At 37.8% G+C, this 19,025-nt stretch overlaps 1 protein-coding gene across 5 annotated transcripts in view; it reads left to right on the forward strand.

Annotated features, from left to right (window-relative positions):
• The window catches only part of LOC129769306 (RNA-binding protein Musashi homolog Rbp6), a 1,713,766-nt gene that overhangs the window by 812,069 nt on the left and 882,672 nt on the right, over window positions 1-19,025 (forward strand). For 4 of the 5 annotated variants that reach the window (XM_055771465.1, XM_055771464.1, XM_055771461.1 and 1 more), the window contains exon 4: window positions 15,190-15,243. The exons of the other annotated variant lie outside the window; for it this stretch is intronic. In XM_055771465.1, coding sequence (XP_055627440.1) covers window positions 15,190-15,243 — 54 coding nt within the window. The remainder of the gene's footprint in view (window positions 1-15,189; window positions 15,244-19,025) is intronic. 5 annotated transcript variants of the gene reach the window in all.

A 19,025-nucleotide genomic window follows, 5' to 3' on the forward strand; every position in this document is an offset into this window, starting at 1 on the left:
ATCAATTTTTTTTTTCATGTTGGGTACATTTTCCACTACGACCAGTTATTTCATCTATTGTGGCGGGCCCCTATTTGTTGTAAGCCTTATCAGGGTGTCGTATCGCTATTAGTTGGAGTGATTTCCACTTGCTGACCGTAGGCATGATCCCAATAAGGTATTATAGCACGAATGAACATTATTGCCTTATTGGGGGAAGCTATCCAAACATCTGCAGGTTGCATTAAACTTTATCAAAGAAATTGCGCCTTCTATGAAAAAGTGCTTCGCAATTGCATAATAAATGTTCCGAGCTTTCACTTTCTAGGTTACAGAAACGACCGGTATCATCTTCTAATTTACCTAGTTTCTTTATGTGGTATTTGCTTGGACAATGTCCTGTCACTAGGCCAGTGAAAGTGCATAGGTCTTTTTTTGTTAGGCTGAGAAGTCTTTCAGTTACTTTTTTACTTGGTGATATAAATGATTTAGCCTGTCGAGCTACTGTACTATGTGCCCAGATGCCATCAATCTTTGATTTTTCCCAGTTCTTTAATTCCATTTTGAGGGTACATTCAGGGGCCCCACAAAATGGTTCTGGTCCTAGGAATGGTTTCGATGATCCACATCTAGCTAACAAATCTGCTTTTTCATTACCTTCAACTCCACAGTGCCCTGGAACCCAGAATAGGTTCACTGCACTTTTTTTAGCTACCTCTTGAAGAAGTTGAATACACTCCCAAACTAATTTAGAAGTACAGGTAACTGACTTCAATGCTTTCAATGCAGCTTGACTGTCAGAAAAAATGCATATGTTTGCATGTCTATAATTGCGCCTTAGACAAATTCTTGCACATTCAATAATTGCCTGCACTTCTGCCTGAAATACAGTTGGCCACTTGCCCATTGAAATTGATATGTTCACTCCAGGGCCGGTTATTCCAGCCCCGGCTCTTTCGTTTAATCTGGAACCATCAGTGTAGAAAATTATAGATCCTGGGTGAATATCAGGTCCCCCTGACTCCCATTCAGTGCGGCTTGGCTCAGTCACATTGAATAGTCGTTCAAAGTTGTACTGCCTGTTCATCCAGTCCTCCTGAGTTAGTATCGGATTAAGTTTGAATTCCTTTAGAATACTTAAATGACCCCTAAGGTCTCCATCAAAGAACTGTTTTGTTCTTTTCAACCTTAGTGCGTTTTTTTCCGCCTCCAATTGAACGAATAGATATAAGGGAAGTAGATTTAACATTGCATCTAGTGCTTTAGATGGCGTACTACGAATTGCTCCTGTGATGGAAATTGTAGCTAACCTTTGTAATTTTCCTAGCTTTTCCTGATCATGCTTGGATTTTGTTTTTGGCCACCAAACTAATGACGCATATGTTATTCTAGGTCTCACTATAGCAGTGTAGATCCAGTAGATCATTTTAGGTCTAAGTCCCCATTTGTTACCGAATGTTCTTTTACTAATCCATAATGCATTTGTAGCCTTATGTATTATTTCATCTAAATGCGAGTTCCAATTGAGCTTGCTATCAAGTGTTACTCCTAAATATTTCACTTTTGGAGAAAACACTATTTTAGTTCCCAGCAAATGCAAATCTGGTATTTTCATTTTCCTTCTACGTGTAAAAGGAACAACAGTAGTTTTATAAGGATTTATAGATAAACCCTCATCATTACACCATGCTATAGTTAAGTTTAGAGCATATTGCAATCTGTCTCTGATTACATGCTCATATTTCCCACGAACTACAATTACAATATCATCTGCAAAGCCTATGATTTCAAATCCTATCCTTTCAAGGAATGCCAGTAGGTTATCTACTACCAATGACCATAACAGAGGTGAAAGGACCCCTTCTTGTGGGCATCCTTTCACAGTTCTTATTGTAACTGTGGCCCCTCCCTGATTACACGTTATTTCTCTTTTTTGTAGCATTTGAAATATCCATTCTACAACAGTTTCATCGAAATTACGCTGTATCATAGCATTTCTCATTGAATCAATTCAAGTTCGATATTAACATTTTGGCGTCCGCACTTTTTCTAAAAAAAATATTCGCTTGGCGCAGGCAACGTAATCATCGAAAAAAAGTTCTGCTTTTCGGTCTGTTTTATTTTTAGTTAAATATATTGAAGAACATTTGGCCGATAAATTCGAAAAACAGAAGTTCTTCTTAACATATCCGTATTCCCCCACCTCCACTACTTATAAAAAGATAAAACTTGTTTACGTGTGTAAGATATTGTTAGTTGATTAGGGCTTATGTACTTCTCCTCCTCAGCTTTGTGTAAATTCCTCTCTCAATATTTTTTCGTCAACTGAATCATCATTATAATTTATTGGATTGATAACAAATATTTCCTGCCAAACAACATTACTTCTCGACTTACGGACAAGTTCTTATTAATTTTTGAATATAACGTGTTAAACAGCTCAGGAGTTTGAGTGTTGCATAAATAATATTTTTGGCGAGAATCAGTGAAAAAATCTATTGAAATCAAATCTCTTCGTTGTGTATGTCAATATGCCCAAAATTCAACAATTTAGGGACTTTCCGCGGAAAAAACTCAATGTGGAGTGTACGTTGTACAAACCTAAGACGGGAAAAGTTACAGTTAAACAACTGTAAGAAATAAAGGTCAATATGTTCCGAATCACGAGATGGATAAATCTGTACCATGGCCATCATTTCGTCATCCCGGATAACAGAAGAATGACCATCTGCATGACCACAATTTTCAATTTTTTTAAATATATGAGCGGTCAACAAAGTGCCCACTTGGGCACCACTCTAATTTGTCTTTTTAGCAGTGGATAATGTTTTTTTTTCTTGCAAAAACTACTTTTTCACTCAAACAAATCGTTCAAGCATTTAAAGAAGTATATAAAGCCACATTAATGAGCATTGATTCTTAAATCTCATTATAGTAATTTCATTCTTAAATTTCATTATAGTAATACATTTGAGTCAGCGAGATTATTATGTATACATAAAGCCATTTTTACTAAACCACATTTTCAAATGATGTGTACGGTATTTCATCTCTGCTAATTAGTACACTCAATATTGCAAAAACAGCTAAATAAACTGCTGAGATGAATGTAGTGTGTAGTAGTTGCAATACCACCATCTTCTCCGGAATCGACTCACTATTATGCCTGTTTTATACGTTGTTAGTTACTCGGTCCGAGTCAAACGAATCGAAGATTGACGAACTGACCTATGGCACTTTGACAATCGGCTGGCTACTCGCACCTAGGGATTGCATTACCGTGCCAAAATTTCAATACCCGGTGATTTGGTAATGAAAATTTCTTTACCGGTAAAAAAATACTTCGAAATGAATCATTTTCTTGAAGAAACGGGTTTTATTGATAATGATTAGTTTACAAGAAAACATTTTGCATGTTTTTGCTTGGTTTGGTAAAACGAAACTTAGGGACACAAATAATGTTAATTTTGTCGTCTTCTGATCTAGATCGCAGGGCCCGAAATCATCGAGGGTAAAAAAATGGAGACTCTCAGTAGCTTGGCTTCGACTAGAACTGCTTCGGCAGGTCGCCGTCAACAAGAAATGAATTGACTAAAAAATGAATTGACTAGCGGTGACTAGCGAGGACGACCGATGAACTAGTCTAGTCAGTGGTTATTCTAACTGACGCATATAATGAATACAAATATTCCTCTTCATTCAACTGACTTCAATCCACATTTGTACCCCCTTTGGAACGAAATTGTGACCCGCGTACGCAATCTTATTTTACGTCCATATAAAGAGGAACGAAAACTTGATTTCTGATCCAAAAAATTAGTTACCCCATCAATGAACGGTTTATTGTCAACCCCATCGTGAACTCAAACCAACGAGTTCAGACATTTTTTTTCTCTTGGATGGCACTAACGATCCAATGAAACTTTTTCATTCTCAACGCAGCATTACTTGCGTCATTTTAATTGGAAGTACTTTGCTTAAGATAACTATGCCGAATAACACATTCAAGGCGTGTACTGTGGAATGGTAAGCTGAGCAATACCCATGACCGCATTGCAAGGTGAAAGGTATTTTGGATGAAAAATCACCCGAGCAGAACGGGAGTCGAACCCGAACCACCGGTATGATTTTGTGGAACGCTGACTACTCGGCCACGGGAGCACTCATAACAGGCAACAGTAACAAGGAACGCTATAAAGAATTTCGCGTTAGTGCCAGTAAATTGCGTGCGAAATATATATATATATATATATATATATATATATATATATATATATATATATATATATATATATATATATATATATATATATATATATATATATATATATATATATATATATATATATATATATATATATATATATATATATATATATATATATATAGAGAGAGAGAGAGAGAGAGAGAGAGAGAGAGAGAGACCGGAGTGTGGAGATGTGGAGGAAACACCGGAACACATCGTATTCGAATGTCCCTGATTCACCACAGTGCGCGAGGGGCTGCCTACCCTTCATGCTGGGAACATCGTGGAGGAAATGTGTCGTGACGAGGGCACCTGGAACGCAGTAAAGTGCAATCGTACATATCATGTCCGAGCTACAGCGGAAGTGGAGGTGCGACCAGCATGCGGATAACGCCTGACCATAAAAGATGAACAACTGAGACGGCTGTAGTACCGGATAGTACCCCCCGAGAGCCGCCGTGACGGAGTGCGCGTCAAGATGGAGGGCACTACCTAATTGGCGCTCCGCTGGGAAGAAAGATCCTGCGAAGGTGACTGTGACGGGGCGCGCGTCAAGTTGGAGGGCGCTTCCTAATCGGTACACGTCTCGACAGGTAACCGGATACTGCCGTGGAGAACAGCAAAAATGATTGCCTGGCAACGCCTGATCGTGGCCTGGATGGAGAAACACTGCGAACATTTCGAAGGAGCGAGCATCAAGGATGAAGCCATGATCAAAATGGTGCATACCCCACGAGAGTAGCTGTGACGGAGTGCGCGTCATGTTGGAGGGCAACTCCTAATCGGTACACGTCTCGACGGGTAAGCGGATGCCAGCGAAGAGGACGTAAGCGCAGCGAACTGCAAAGCGAATAGAGAGGAAAAAATATTGAGATAAAGGGAAGGACAACGCTAGTCAGCGTTGAAAACTCGAAGGGTGCGTGAGCACAGCCACCCCCTGAAGTAGTCGCCTAGATGTGGTCCCAGGGGGGAATAAGGCAACGAGTAGAGGGCTTGGTTTTTGTGGGTGCGATCCCCACTCGACGTCTGGGTTAACCCTTCCCAGGTAAGGCTGGTAGAGCGTTCCTCACCTCAATAAAAAAAAAAAAAGAGAGAGAGAGAGAGAGAGAGAGAGAGAGAGAGAGAGAGAGAGAGAGAGAGAGGAAGAGAACTTGACTGACAATTTGATTGTGTGAAGAAGCCAAAAGTAAATTCCGACTGAATACGGTTATAGTCAGTCAGATAGGCAGCTGACCATCCTCAGTTGACTATGACTATGCCGATCCCTGCTAGATCGGATCTCATGTTCGAAATTTCCACAAGAGAAAAACGCACGTTTTCAGTTCAATGATGTTGGGCGCACAGTACGAACAGCATCGAATACCATTGCCATGAATTTGCCTCTGATGCTCTCTGTACGAAAATTCTTGTTAGAGGGTTTTCATCAATCCGTTTATAGACGTAGAGCTTGAGCAAGTTTTCTATTGATGCTAAACTATTATTCAGGTTCTGCATCGTCCAGTGGGTTTTTTCCCTCCTGTTGTCCAGCTATTGAAGTCGCTTGATCAATGCAGTCCGTGATAGAAGACGCCGAAGTCATCATCAATTGTGTCACGACCACGAGCAGAATGATATACGTGAACAAACCTGCATATACGAAACGTTTTTTTGCAATCCTTTCAGTCAGGTGTTCTAACACAAATTGAGGGGCTTAGAATGCAAGGGGTGTAAGTAACTTGATCGATTTCTCTTCATCGATTTTCTCTTTTGATCATAACTTAACTGCAAACACATTCCCAGCGTATTTGACAATCTGGACGATAGGTCAAAACCTCAATTATCGGTTTCCACAACAAAATCAAATTTGAACGTTTTTGTGCGCTGAGTTATTCACGAAAGAAAAAGTTGATGAAGAGAAATCGATCAAGTCACTTACACCCCTTGCATTCTAAGCCCCTCAATTGCAGTCCGACGTCAGCTTCTTCAAGCGTGCAGTTCTTCCGGCATAGCAGTTCAACAGCGACGAGCAATGATTTTTGAACTGAAGCTCGGAGGTCGTTAAATTGGCGCAATAATGCCAGTTGTGTTTTTTCGATCTTATTTTGATTCTCGAGTGATATTACAAAGCGGCATAAAGGCAAATGTTATTTATGGTGTCAAAATTAAAATTACCGAAATTACCGGTTATTGATTGTAAAATAACCGGTAATTCGGTAAAGAAAAATAATCCGGTATTACCGGTAAAAACGGTTTACAATCCCTACTCGTAACCCAACGTGATTTGACATATACTACAGGTGAGCTAGATTTTTTGTGTCGTACACGAAAATTACTCACACATAAGAAAATAGTGTGCAGAACCACGGTGTTTTGTTCAGAAAATTTGTAAATTTTGTTGATTTAACCCCGTTTTTCCGTTTGTTTTTGCACACAAAATTTAATTCGGAGTCAAAGTGAACTAAATTTAAAACACGATTGAACAGTCAGAAGTTCAACGAAGTACTTCAGAATCATTGACTGCCGTTTTTGCATCAAAAACAATGTGACACTTGGGTAATTTGGCATCAATTCATAAAATCCGGAAAGTCATGGCATGGTCAGCGTATTTGCCAAATCGAAACCCTGTCAAGAACTTACGAGGAGTGATCGTACGAATAGTAGATGCAGCTTACAAGCAGTATAAGTGATTTGAAGAGCTTAAGGGGGTAGGCACTATAAACACCATAAAAAGTATGAGATTTTCGCCATTTTTTCCAGCGAGAAAATAAATTACTATGATTAATCTGATATCACAGTTTTATTAGGTATATATAATATAACAAACAAAGAAAATTGAGGTCAATTGTACTGTCCCATAATAGCTGCAACCGTTTTGTTGAAACCTTGCAGCCAAAACCTTGTAAACTGGTGAGAGCTCTACAAGTTTTTCTAGTGAGTCGATTTCAACCAACTTTTTGGCGTGATCTTGGATATATTTCCTGTCATCGTACGTAGGATTTTTTTTCAAAATTTTAATTTTAACAAAATTGCGACGTCAATATAAAAACATTCACCCAAATTTAATTATTCAAAATATCGAAAAATTCCTACGCACGATGACAAGGAATTTAGTGGAGAATCTGGGAAAAACTGCTTCATTGAAATCGGATGGACCATTCCGCAGGTAGAACTCCTACTGATTTGGAAAACATGGTTTCGAAAAAAACGAGTTTTACATTTTGGATACATTTATTTTGTTTATTTTACATCGTATCTTCAGTCCACCACTCTGGTCGCGATAGTAAGCGAATCAAATTGTTCGAATTTTCGATCGACAAATGCACATAAGACCAGTTCAAAAATCAATCATCCATTTTATTGTTTGATAGCATTGGTAGCCATTCTCGTAAGCAACTGATGTAAGACTTAGGTATACTAATTGGCTTGTTACTTCAGAACGGAGCAACTACAGTAAAGTAGACATCCTGGAGAACATTTTGAGCAATTTTTTAAAAAAAATTTCAAGTTTCCATAGTCTACTACCCCCTTCAACGAGCAGTATCCTCTGCGTAAAACAAGCTGCACACCACAACATGGCGCAGCTTGGTCGAAACCACCCCGAATAGCTTATTTGAACTGATTGAGAATTGAAGATGACCTACGGATTAGAAACTTATTGTAATTGATGTGAGATTGACGTTATTTTTGTAAAGGTAGAAGAGTTTTTCCATCTGGTTCTATAGTTATGAAACGCTGCAATTTTAGTTTTCCGAATGTTTCGCGCCTGGACACAATAATAAAGTTCAAATGACCCGTCTTATAAATAAAGATAGTTATTATATCTTACATGATATACTTCAATTCAACCGTCTCTTACATACAAGGTTGGTCATTTAAAGTGGAAGCATCTGGCAACCCCATAACTTTTGACAGAGATGTCAGATTAACAAATGTCATACCGCGTTGGAAGCGTCATTTCAGTACATTTTTAACCATGGAACAATACACACCTAAACAACGCGCTGAAATTGTTCAGCTGTACATTCAAAATAACTTCTCAATTGTGTTAACTGAACGTGCGTGGAAAAATAAAAATAAAGTTAAAACATCGCCTGGAGACAACACTATACGTCGATTATATGCCAAATTTATATCGTCTGGTAGTGTTGGTAATGCCAGTCATCTGTCCAGACAACGACCAAGACGTTTCGACGAGAATATTGATGCCGTTCGAGCCAGTGTTGCAGAGACTCCATCGACATCAGGTCGCCATCGTTCGCAAGAGTTAGGCACCGATTTTTTATTGCCATTTGTTCGTGAAAATGAATTGGACAATTACTGGTTCCAACAGGACGGCCATACAGCGGCTGCCACGACCAAATTATTGCGCGAAATGTTCCCCGGAAGATTAATATCGAAAAACGGCGATTATGACTGGCCACCGAGATCACCTGATTTGACGCCTCCTGACTTTTTTTTATGGGGATATTTAAAATCCAAGGTATACACTGGTAAACCAAGGACCCTGGCTGCGCTGAAAGACAATATCCGACAAGAAATTGCTGCCATATCGGCCGAAACATTGGGCAAAGTGATGGAAAATGCCGAAAAAAGGGCACATTTTGCGGTCAAGGCCAGAGGCGGTCATTTACGAGATGTCATAATCAAAAAGTAGTTAGAACAAATCTCTTTGGACCAAAATAAATGAATTTCAAAAAAAAAAATTTTTAATTCCACTTCTTTACTTTGCTATTGCAAAAACAAATCCTTCCACTTTAAATGGCCCACCCTGTATATCTGGAAACTCAGAAAAAATGAGTGGTTTTATAGTTATAACACGCAGTTTATAATGAACGTGAATTGCGTTGAAAAGTAACATTTAGTTCAGTTAATATACTGAGAATACAATTTTCCTAATATGAGATTGTACTGCACGATTTTTTATATTTGCCTGAATTATAGTAAATCAGATGTTTTGTTAAGCGTAAGCTACTGCATGATGGTTTCTAATTTTTTTTTTCAAATAAATTTCATTTGTACAACATAATATTATGATTCTAGGGAATAACTAAACGACTGTGATTTTCTGTGATTTTGTGACATGACAATACTGGTCATGGATGAATATTTTTCGTTTAGCCTCATGAATATATACTGCTCGGTCTTAAACATAAATCATTTTTCAAAGAATTGTATTTCTTTTTTTCTAAACAAACAAATGCAAAACATTTATTCCGTGTTTACTTGACGCTTTTTCACCCTAAGCTAATATAATCCATCCCTAATAATGTTCCACTGTGGAAGGGTTACTTCGCGCCAACTCAAATCTTTATCTTCATGCTTTTCGACTCATTAAACAGAGGCCGCTTTCGGGTGCCGTTGCCGTTTGTCGGTACATCGTCACAAATCTAACGCCGGCCAGGCAGAGATCACACAGTCCATCGCCACTTAAAGCTTCTTATCGGCCAAACACCCGAGGAAGCGATATTTGCTCAGCCTCAACTGTAGCACCCTATAGAATCCGTATTGTCCCCTTCTGTGCGAGTTGCCGAGCAGTACGCCATTAATTGCGTCTCCTGAACTTTGACCGGAAGGGGCTTACCGGAGTTTCTCGAACCTGACCGTAATCCCTTTCTCCGATTCGCTACCGTTGTCAGCGAACGATCGTCCTGATGGCGCTGATGTCGATGCTGATGCTGATGGGCAATTGTGGGCCCTCGGTCCTGTGATTCGATTTGCACCATTTATCCCGGAACGATTCCGCGACCATTAAAATCTATTTTGTGCCCGTTTGTGTGCCGAGGATTCGAGCGGAGCTCATTATACGGCAGGGTAAGACAGGAGGAAAAAACGGATACCCATCACTTCGTTAAGGAACAACAAGAGCAGCGTTGAAGGGGGAAGAGGGGCAATACGCCAGAAGACACGTGTCAAATTTCTCCCTCGGGTATTTAAAGAATCATCATCTTCGAACGACCGAACCCCGGGCCGAGTGCCGTGAAAATGATGAGCGTGATTATGATGCGAAGGGATAAAGCGACGGTTTTTCTGTGGTTTATATTCCACTTCGGCTTTTGTGCGGTTCTTGTTTCCACATCCCGTTGTCACAGGAAAAGTGGCGACAAGTTGGTGGAAAGCCTGACCGAAACGAGCGGAAGATCGAAAAAAAAATCGACCTGAATAACGCCGGTATCTGCCAACCGAGATGGAAATTGAGGCGATAATCAGCTCGATGACAAATTAATAAAGTGTGGCAAATTATGGATCCATGCACAACCCACAAGGAGTATCGGTGACCCAAATTGATGCGTCGACCAGGAACTAACTGGCGAACTGAAGTAGATTTTGCGCTTCATATAGTTGGATTATCTGCATGCTGTAGACCAGGGGTTCTCAAACTATTTTGAGCAATACACTCCTTTTCCAGAATTAAGTGATACCACAGGCTCCTATAACCAAATTTAAAAAAAAAGACTTTTTTTTAGTTTTTGTCTTATTCATACAAAATTTTTAATAATTTCAAAACTTTGCGGTTGGTTAACCTGTTATAAGGCCGTAACAACTACAGTAGAACCCGATTATCCGTGAAAAGCGTACGCGTACGTGAAAAGCGTCAACGCGTATAACGAAAATCGCGGGTAACGCAATAAAGGGCTAAATATTAGGTACAATAACGGGAAAAAAAGATATTTTAGCATAAAAACTATGTTGAATCCATACATAAATTATTGAACTAGCCATTTGTAAGGTCGTGTACATCAGTGATCAGATAATGTGGAAGCCATGACTAAAACAAAAGAGCAAAACTCTATCACTCACAGACAAATTTCGGGAAGGTTTATAGAATTACTAGGGAACTCGATAATCGAGGTTATACTGTATATTGCCACCCACAGAAATTTTTTTCGCCTCAATTGGAATATTATTTCAATAATTTGCTTAACCAAAGACTTCTAAAAGTATCTGGCAACACTCCAATTTTCTTAGGCCTTCTAGAAATGTACGATATTGTTTTGGGAGTAATTTTGCAAAAAAACGCGTTTTCAGAGCGCCGGCAAAAAAATCTGTTTAAATTCGCTGAACATGCAACAAGTTGATAAGTGCTTCACTGTGAGCGCTCTATTTAGAATCTACTGTGTAAGATCATGCACTTTCTTCAATAAAAAGTGTATTTGAAAAAAAATCAAATTTTATATTTTTTCTTTGTAAATCTATACACAATTTTTTTTTGTTTTAATATTTTAATTTTTATATAACCAAAGGCACAATGAACTGAGCTTACAAGGCAGCGGCAAGCAGTGTTTTTGGGGTTAACGGGCATTGGCAACTATATTGCCAACATTTTTTTCAACTGTTCGTATAGTGTTTTTTTTTTCAAAAATAATGTGTTCTTCGTCATGTGAGGATTATGTTCTCTGAAGTTTGAGTCGATTCATTGGCTAGTTTCCATGGCCTTATAAAGGGTTAAGCCAGGGTTGTCAGGTGTATTGAACAGAAATCTGGACGTTGGAGAATCAAACGTCTGGATTTATCTGGATTTTTGTTGGCATTTTTTATATTTAATTGTGAATTGTATAGAACATTTTCACGAGAACGTCGTTTCATGTTTGTGGAAGCGGACACGGTTTGCTGACGAGCAATTACAAAGAAGTGTCTTTTTCAAGGCATGTGAAGAAGGAGTTTGGATTGAATTTGTCCACAAGGCCCCTTCTCAGGACTAGAACTGCAAAAGTTTAAAAACTCTATAATTCAACACAATCCATCAATCAACATTTTCACAGTTATTTCTTCTTATCATATATTGACGCAATCTAATTAAACTTGATGGTTGCAGACATTTGTACCAAACCACTTTCTTCGGTGTTCAGTAAATAAAGTAGTTGTGGCTAGAACTTCACCTGAGAACTTCCTGAGAATAGTTTGAAATATTAGCATTGCGTTTCTCTCTGAATTCCTCATCAAATGACTAAATAATTTTTCTGGGAACCAGATTAGGAAAAAAATCAGTAAGCGGTACAATGGTTTGATAGTTTCTTTCAAAGACATTGGACGGGTCCAGCATAGTCAGATTTACCATAACCGAGTCGTCGGAGTTGAATTTGATGTATTATATTAGCCCTAAATTCGTTGAGCCGATCAACAGATATTTTTGCATCGTTTACGTACTCTCTAATAAGTAGTTCAGCCAACCTATACATTTTTCTCGTAATTTTGTTGATAAAACACAGCTTTATTCAGATCTGTTAGTGTTTGCATGAACTGATTTGTGAAAAAAATATTTTATATCGCGCGGAAAAATCGTAAAATTCTAGAATGAAGAATCGGTAGGACTCTCACTTTGAAAAAGCTTGTTCATGTTGTTAATCACTTTGAATATGTATGAGAAAAATGTCGAATAAATAATAGTCTACCACATTGGCATTGTCAACAGAATTAAGCGAGGGAATGCAGCTAAGACAGGTATTTGTTTGCTCTATTTCAAACCGGCACTTCATAATGAATAGCGATACAATCTCTTTTAGGCAAAGCGCCAAGTGAGTTACCTAGTAAAGTCATGGTCCTTGCTCCATCAGCTCCATATCCAATCAAATAAATTTGGTATGAAATTTTGTCCCTCTTGAACAACGAAACCATCTCGTCATACAACGTTCTAGAATCCATTTCGGTCATAAAAACAATCGTTCACGAAGAGTATGTCATCCTTTCAATAGTTTGTTCTGGCTACTAAGGCTGCTTATACACTGTTTGACCGAAAACAAATATTTGACTCTTTTTGACAGACATGTAACGATCAAATATATTCGACACAGAACACAACAAGCGAATATTCAGTTTTTGGATGCCTAGCATATTTTTTTTTGGTCTGTTCTTCGAACCTGTCGGTACATGGTTAGGTTACCTTAAATATTTCAGTCGAATTTCTTCCATGTTCGATGTTTCACATTGTTTGCCACTGTTGGTAATTGAAGAGTCCTGACAAAATTTGCATTTGCATTTGAAAAAATCAGTGTTATGAGATGAACCTGGTGACTTTTTCTTTACTTCTACTGATGTAATCTCTTGAATTAAATTAGCAAATGAATGGATATACTCAGTTACAACAAATTTCAGAACATAAATGCCAAATGCACTTGTAAATTTTTCATCTATTATTTCATCTAAGTACAACCAAAATAATTTGTACTAGAAATAGTAAGTAAGATCTAGTAAGATCACGTAACACAACTTATACTATACTATCTTTAAAGTACTATCTTACTATCTTTAAAGTTTCAAACAAGAACTTGTGTTAATGGATGGGGGTAAATTTTTAGACTTCGTTGACCCTCATAATCAATTTTCGTTCATGTCGACCCCTACGAATTCATTATCGACCTGTAGCCGATGACTTCTAGAGTAACTAGCACTTAACACTCGATTTGTATGATCGACTGAGTAATTTATCTGAGAGGGTTATCTTACTTAGCTGAACTGATCCCCTGAATTGTAAAGAAAAGAAAGATTCTTTTACTGTGATTTCATACTCGAACTTCTCACATTTTCGGAGGGAAAAAGGATAGACAGCAGGAGAAGCCATTAGCCGGCTCCATCGTATTCGGTGATGTAATTCGGCCAGCGTGTTTCATCCGGTGCAAAACGGTGTGTTCAAATATCTGATTTTTGACATTTTTCAATATATTTTTTTATATGAAAAACATTAAATCCACTCCTCATAGGGACTGTATTTCTGATGTTCGTGTTCGTATAGAAAATGCTAAAATAGAACTATAGTTAACATCAGGATGGGTTCGAACATTTTACAATCTAATTACAGAAGAACCTCGATTATCCGCGAGCGGATGATCCCCGATTCGGATTATTCGCGAAGGCAACTCTAGTAAATCTATAAACCTTCCCGAAATTTGCCATTCGTGTACACGACCTTAAAGATGGATATTTTAATGCTTTCTGTATTGATGAAACATAGTTTTCATGCTAAACATCTTTTTTTTCGGGTTTAAGCCTCATTTTTAACCCTTCATTGCATTTTACGTATAACGTAAATTTTATTGAAGCAATACGCAACGAAACGATTATCGTGATAAATATGCTCACAAATGATTGTCAATAATCACATAATCACAAAACATTGCGAAAGTTTGCAAAGTTTGTTCTTCATACAAACAGAGTATCATTTCCATGTAATAATAAATGAAGAATACACTCATGTTTAAACCGCTCCTGCTCCACTTTATTCCGCATGCGATTGATTTCAAATGCTGGTACAATTTTCTCGATGATTCGTCTTTTCCGCCACATATTTCAAAACTGCTCCTTCCCCGATGTGACAAATTCATAATCCGTAAATTCTACGATTGCCCCAACAAAACGCTCGGATGAGGGCAATGAGGCATAGATATACGCGTTTATAGACACACATACCCATACGAACGCGGAGTTTGAAAAATAAGCAAAGAATTCATTATCGTCATATGATTGATGAGTTGTCCTTTTCCCACCCGGGCTTCCCCTGCCGTTCGGGCACATCTCGATTCCGTTACGAAGCGTTCGGTTTATGCCCAACAATGATTTACGCTTACCATATTTTCCGCTTTCTTGTTTCGTTTTGGGAGTTTTTGGGTATCTTTTTTTCCGCGGCTTTACGTGCGATTTTCCGCAACCGCGTCAGCTCTTTCCGAAAACCAGACGCCCCCTCCCCTTCCTCAAGTTTGTGATATATTTACCATCAAAACTCACATCAGATGTAATCCTCTCTCGGCACTTTGAGTTTATTTAATATTTCATTTTTGCTGTAGCTCTTATTTTGCTGGTCGTTTTGTATGATTTTATTTCTGCTATCTCCCTCTACTAAAAATAACTTTCTTCCATATTTTCCCCCCTGAAGCTAGCAACTAGCTTAGTTTTTTCCCGTTCTTTATTCTTCCAAACTACCAAACTAAACAAAAAAAAAATCTAAGTGAGACAATCAGTGCTGAAATTCGAACGAACTTCTCCTCCCTTTTCAGCTCGTCTGCGATGGGATTGGCTGATTCCTCTGCCCCCCTGTACTCGAGGCCAAGGTAGGTTGCAAATTTCAAACCCGTTACAAATCGTTGATTTGTTTCTGATATTTGAGATGAATTAAGTTTGATGACAATTATGGAACTATAATCACTTAATAGACTGTTTAATTTCAATTTTAATTTTTAATTTGTCTCGTTTAGTTCTGGTTTTTTATGACATAAACAATTCGAGGATATGGATATATCCTTATGAGTGAAATAATGTGGTTGGTTTTACTTTCTTATATATTTATGTTACAGAGAAACGACTGATGCAGAATTCTTATCAATATTGAACGACTTCATATGACGATATTCTTGGCAGACTTGTTCGCCAGTACCATGAAGAAAGAAAAACATTGGAAAATGAAATACAATAATTTGTCCACAACTGTGCAGAATAAAATCTGTCAAACTTCTTCAAGACCACTCTTAATAGCTTTCATAATAACGCATGTAATGTCTTGTTACAAGATTCAGTACTCCATCAATTCAGCTCGGATGAATCGTACAGTGTCTTTTGAGACTCAAGTATCTTACTTGAAAAAATCGTTTGTTTACCAGATTTTACAGAACAGATTTTTCAATGTTCACTCAAGTCATGCAGAATCGCGGCATAAGTTGTTTAGCATTCTGCATTCTATCAGCATAAATCCTTCAAATTAGCAGTTTTTTCACTGAGTTAAGTCCGGGAAACGAGCGGGGCAATTCAGTAAATCCATTTTCTGGTACTCGATGCATTGTATGGTTCCCTCGCATGAATGAATAGCAGCATTGTCCTGCTAAAACGTAAATTAATTTCGATAGTATTGGTGAAAAATGAAGAACTGAGCCCTCCAGAACACATATTTAGGCCTTGCTATTCCTGCCCACACCACGCATGATTCGCTGCCAAAATTCCGTGTTGAAAAATATTACTCCTGCTCCCGTAAATCACGCCAGTGTTCGTCAAATCTATCAGAACCATTGACGTCGAACTTTCTATTTGTCACTGAAGATAACCTGAAAAAGTATAAAGCCGCAGATATATATATCTTGACTTGTACAATTTTAGAATACGATTCTATAAATTACGACAATAATAAATTTAAATTCATGTAAACCTACAATGTCCCAATGCCGATCCATGCGATTTTTAGAGATTTACGACATGAGAAGATGTAAGATAAGATAGCTCAAAGTGTTTAGTTATTTTGAGGTGAGAATCTTTGTTCAACACTGTACGAATTATCTCCCGAGAAACCTAACGATCTTAACTTCAAAGACTGCTCGATATGTATCAATGACTTCGAGATATCAGCGGTTCTTATTATATCTCGCTTTCTTCTGTTGGAGAGATTCGATTTATCTGCGACTATTTTAGATTTTATGTGTGCTTTGGGAATTGTCAAAAATGACGTACCCTTAATTTCATGGATTAATATTTCGATGAAATTTTTCTCTCCCCGTAAGTTCTTCTCATAAAAAAAAAACATAAAACAAAGACAGATAAGTGGTCTTATACTAAATGTATATTGCAAAAATTAGAAACGGATGTTCAGATTTTTGAAACAAACGAATCAAATCAACTCATCAAGTTGAGTCGACAAAAATATGATCGCAACTTCCTTCACACGGTTTTTATGAACCGTGGACTCGTGTTTTGTTAGAAAACTTTACAAAAATATGAAGAGATGTTTCGAAAGAACAATTTGTAAAAAAAGACTTCAAGTTGTGCCTTTTTTTGGTACATTTTTTGCCAGTTGCTTACTGAGAACAAAACAGAATGTTATCTGATCCTGATCCAGTGATTGGTTTCGATTGTGTTAGAAATTCAATACAGTGAATACGGCACACCGAAAAAATATAGAGAGTGGTGTTCTAGACACGACCGCGTTGTTGACGTAGGACTACGAAATTATTCATTTGTTAACTAATTCAGATTGAAACGAAACACAAGAATAAACATAGAACGATTTTTTTTTGAACCAGTTCCGTTCCCCGCCGTTCCTGATCATGTAAGTGCTCAAATTTTTATCCCCATATATTCCTGTTAGGCGTAGTCCTAAGTCAAAAATAAAATCGCGGATAAAAACGCACAAATGATCTCACAAACAAAAGTTCACGTCAAGTTTCAACACATTTCTTATAAATGAATGACAACAACTTGCTTGATTGAAATTGTCCGATTTGAATTTTCTTGATGAGAATTCGTAAAAAGAATAAGAAGAAAACAAACTATCTGTCATTCAGCTGGCTCCTCTCTCTCAGGTTAGCACTAGTGGATTACATCTATGTGTTCGGCGCAAGAAGGATAAGTTTGGATGTTTATTTTGTACTTGTAATTTGCGATCGAATTGATGTGTTAATTGGTATTCAAGAAAATCACAACACTTATCACTGTAGTAGTGGTAGTGTTGAAAGCAGCTTGAATACTCTCTTGATTTAATTTGCTGCTGATACATAGTGTGTTCTCCCAGCACTTTCTACCAGCACGCGCTTGTGTTGTTTTTTTTATCTTCATTTGCCTCGCACGGCCCGGCCGATGGCCGGTGCACACGCAGATACAATTGAATGTATTGATATGGGTCTGGTTGATATGTGTAGCCGCTGCTGTGAGAAGATAGAAGATCCGAACACAGAAGCGATAGAGTGCTACGGTAAGTGTCATGAAACAATACATGTTGTATGCTTACCAAGCGCGGTGCGGGAAAATATCGATGTTTTGAGAAAAATAAAAAATGCCGTTTTTGTTTGTGATACTTGTCTCTTGTTACATGAAAATGGTTTCGGAAATAATCACTATGATGACTCCGTCAGTAAAATTTTGAGTAATATCAATGAGCTGAAAGGTTTAGTTGACTTGGCCAACAACTTTGAGCTCAAAGTCAAAGAGGCAGTACGGACGGAAATTGGTAATCTATTAAAAAACAATATTGATATTAACGCAGATGCAGAGGAAACACCTCAGCGGTACAATCTGCGTTCAAATTCGAAAAAGCGCCGACGTGACGAGCCAGCAAATCAAAATGAAAATACAACTCCATTGAGTTTTGCTGCGGTTTTGAAAGATGCTAGGAAAACAACAAATGAGAGTGTAGATGATAAAAAAACTAGTACAAAAAACAAAATTTTGACCAGGGAAAAAGTTTTAATCATTAAGCCAAAAACAACACAAGAGTCAGATGTTACAAGACAAGCTTTGAAAGAAAATGTTAATCCCAAGGGATTAAATATAAATGGCCTGCGAAACGGGAAAAATAGTGCTGTTGTTGTCTCTGCTATGGATAAAAACTCAATAGAGTTATTGAAGGATAATTTTGAAAAAAAATTGGGTCAGGACTACGAGGTTAAAATACCAGAAGCACTAAAACCGACCATTAAAATAATCGGATTTAGCGAGGAATTAAATGAAAATGATTTAAAAATAACGTTGATGAAGCAAAACCCTTTGTTGCATAAAAATAAGCATTTTCAAGTGAGAAAAATTTACGGTAACAACGCTATGAAATACAATAAATACAGTGCAATTATAGAAGTCGATGGCGATACATATAATAAAATTATGGAAGCCAAATCAGTATTTTGTGGTTTCGAAAAATGTCGGGTAGTTGATGGGTTGATGGTTCTTAGATGTTTCAAGTGTTGCGAATATGGCCATAAAATTGTCGATTGCAAATCAGAGCTTAGTGTATGCCCAAAATGCGGTAAAAATCATCAATTCAAAGATTGTAAATCCGAAGAAATTCAATGTTCCAATTGCACCAAAATTAAAAATGAGCGAAGATTAGACATAGATACAAAGCATTTTGCTTGGAGTA

Source organism: Toxorhynchites rutilus, chromosome 2, assembly GCF_029784135.1.
Source record: "Toxorhynchites rutilus septentrionalis strain SRP chromosome 2, ASM2978413v1, whole genome shotgun sequence".
NCBI classification, from domain to species: domain Eukaryota; kingdom Metazoa; phylum Arthropoda; class Insecta; order Diptera; family Culicidae; genus Toxorhynchites; species Toxorhynchites rutilus.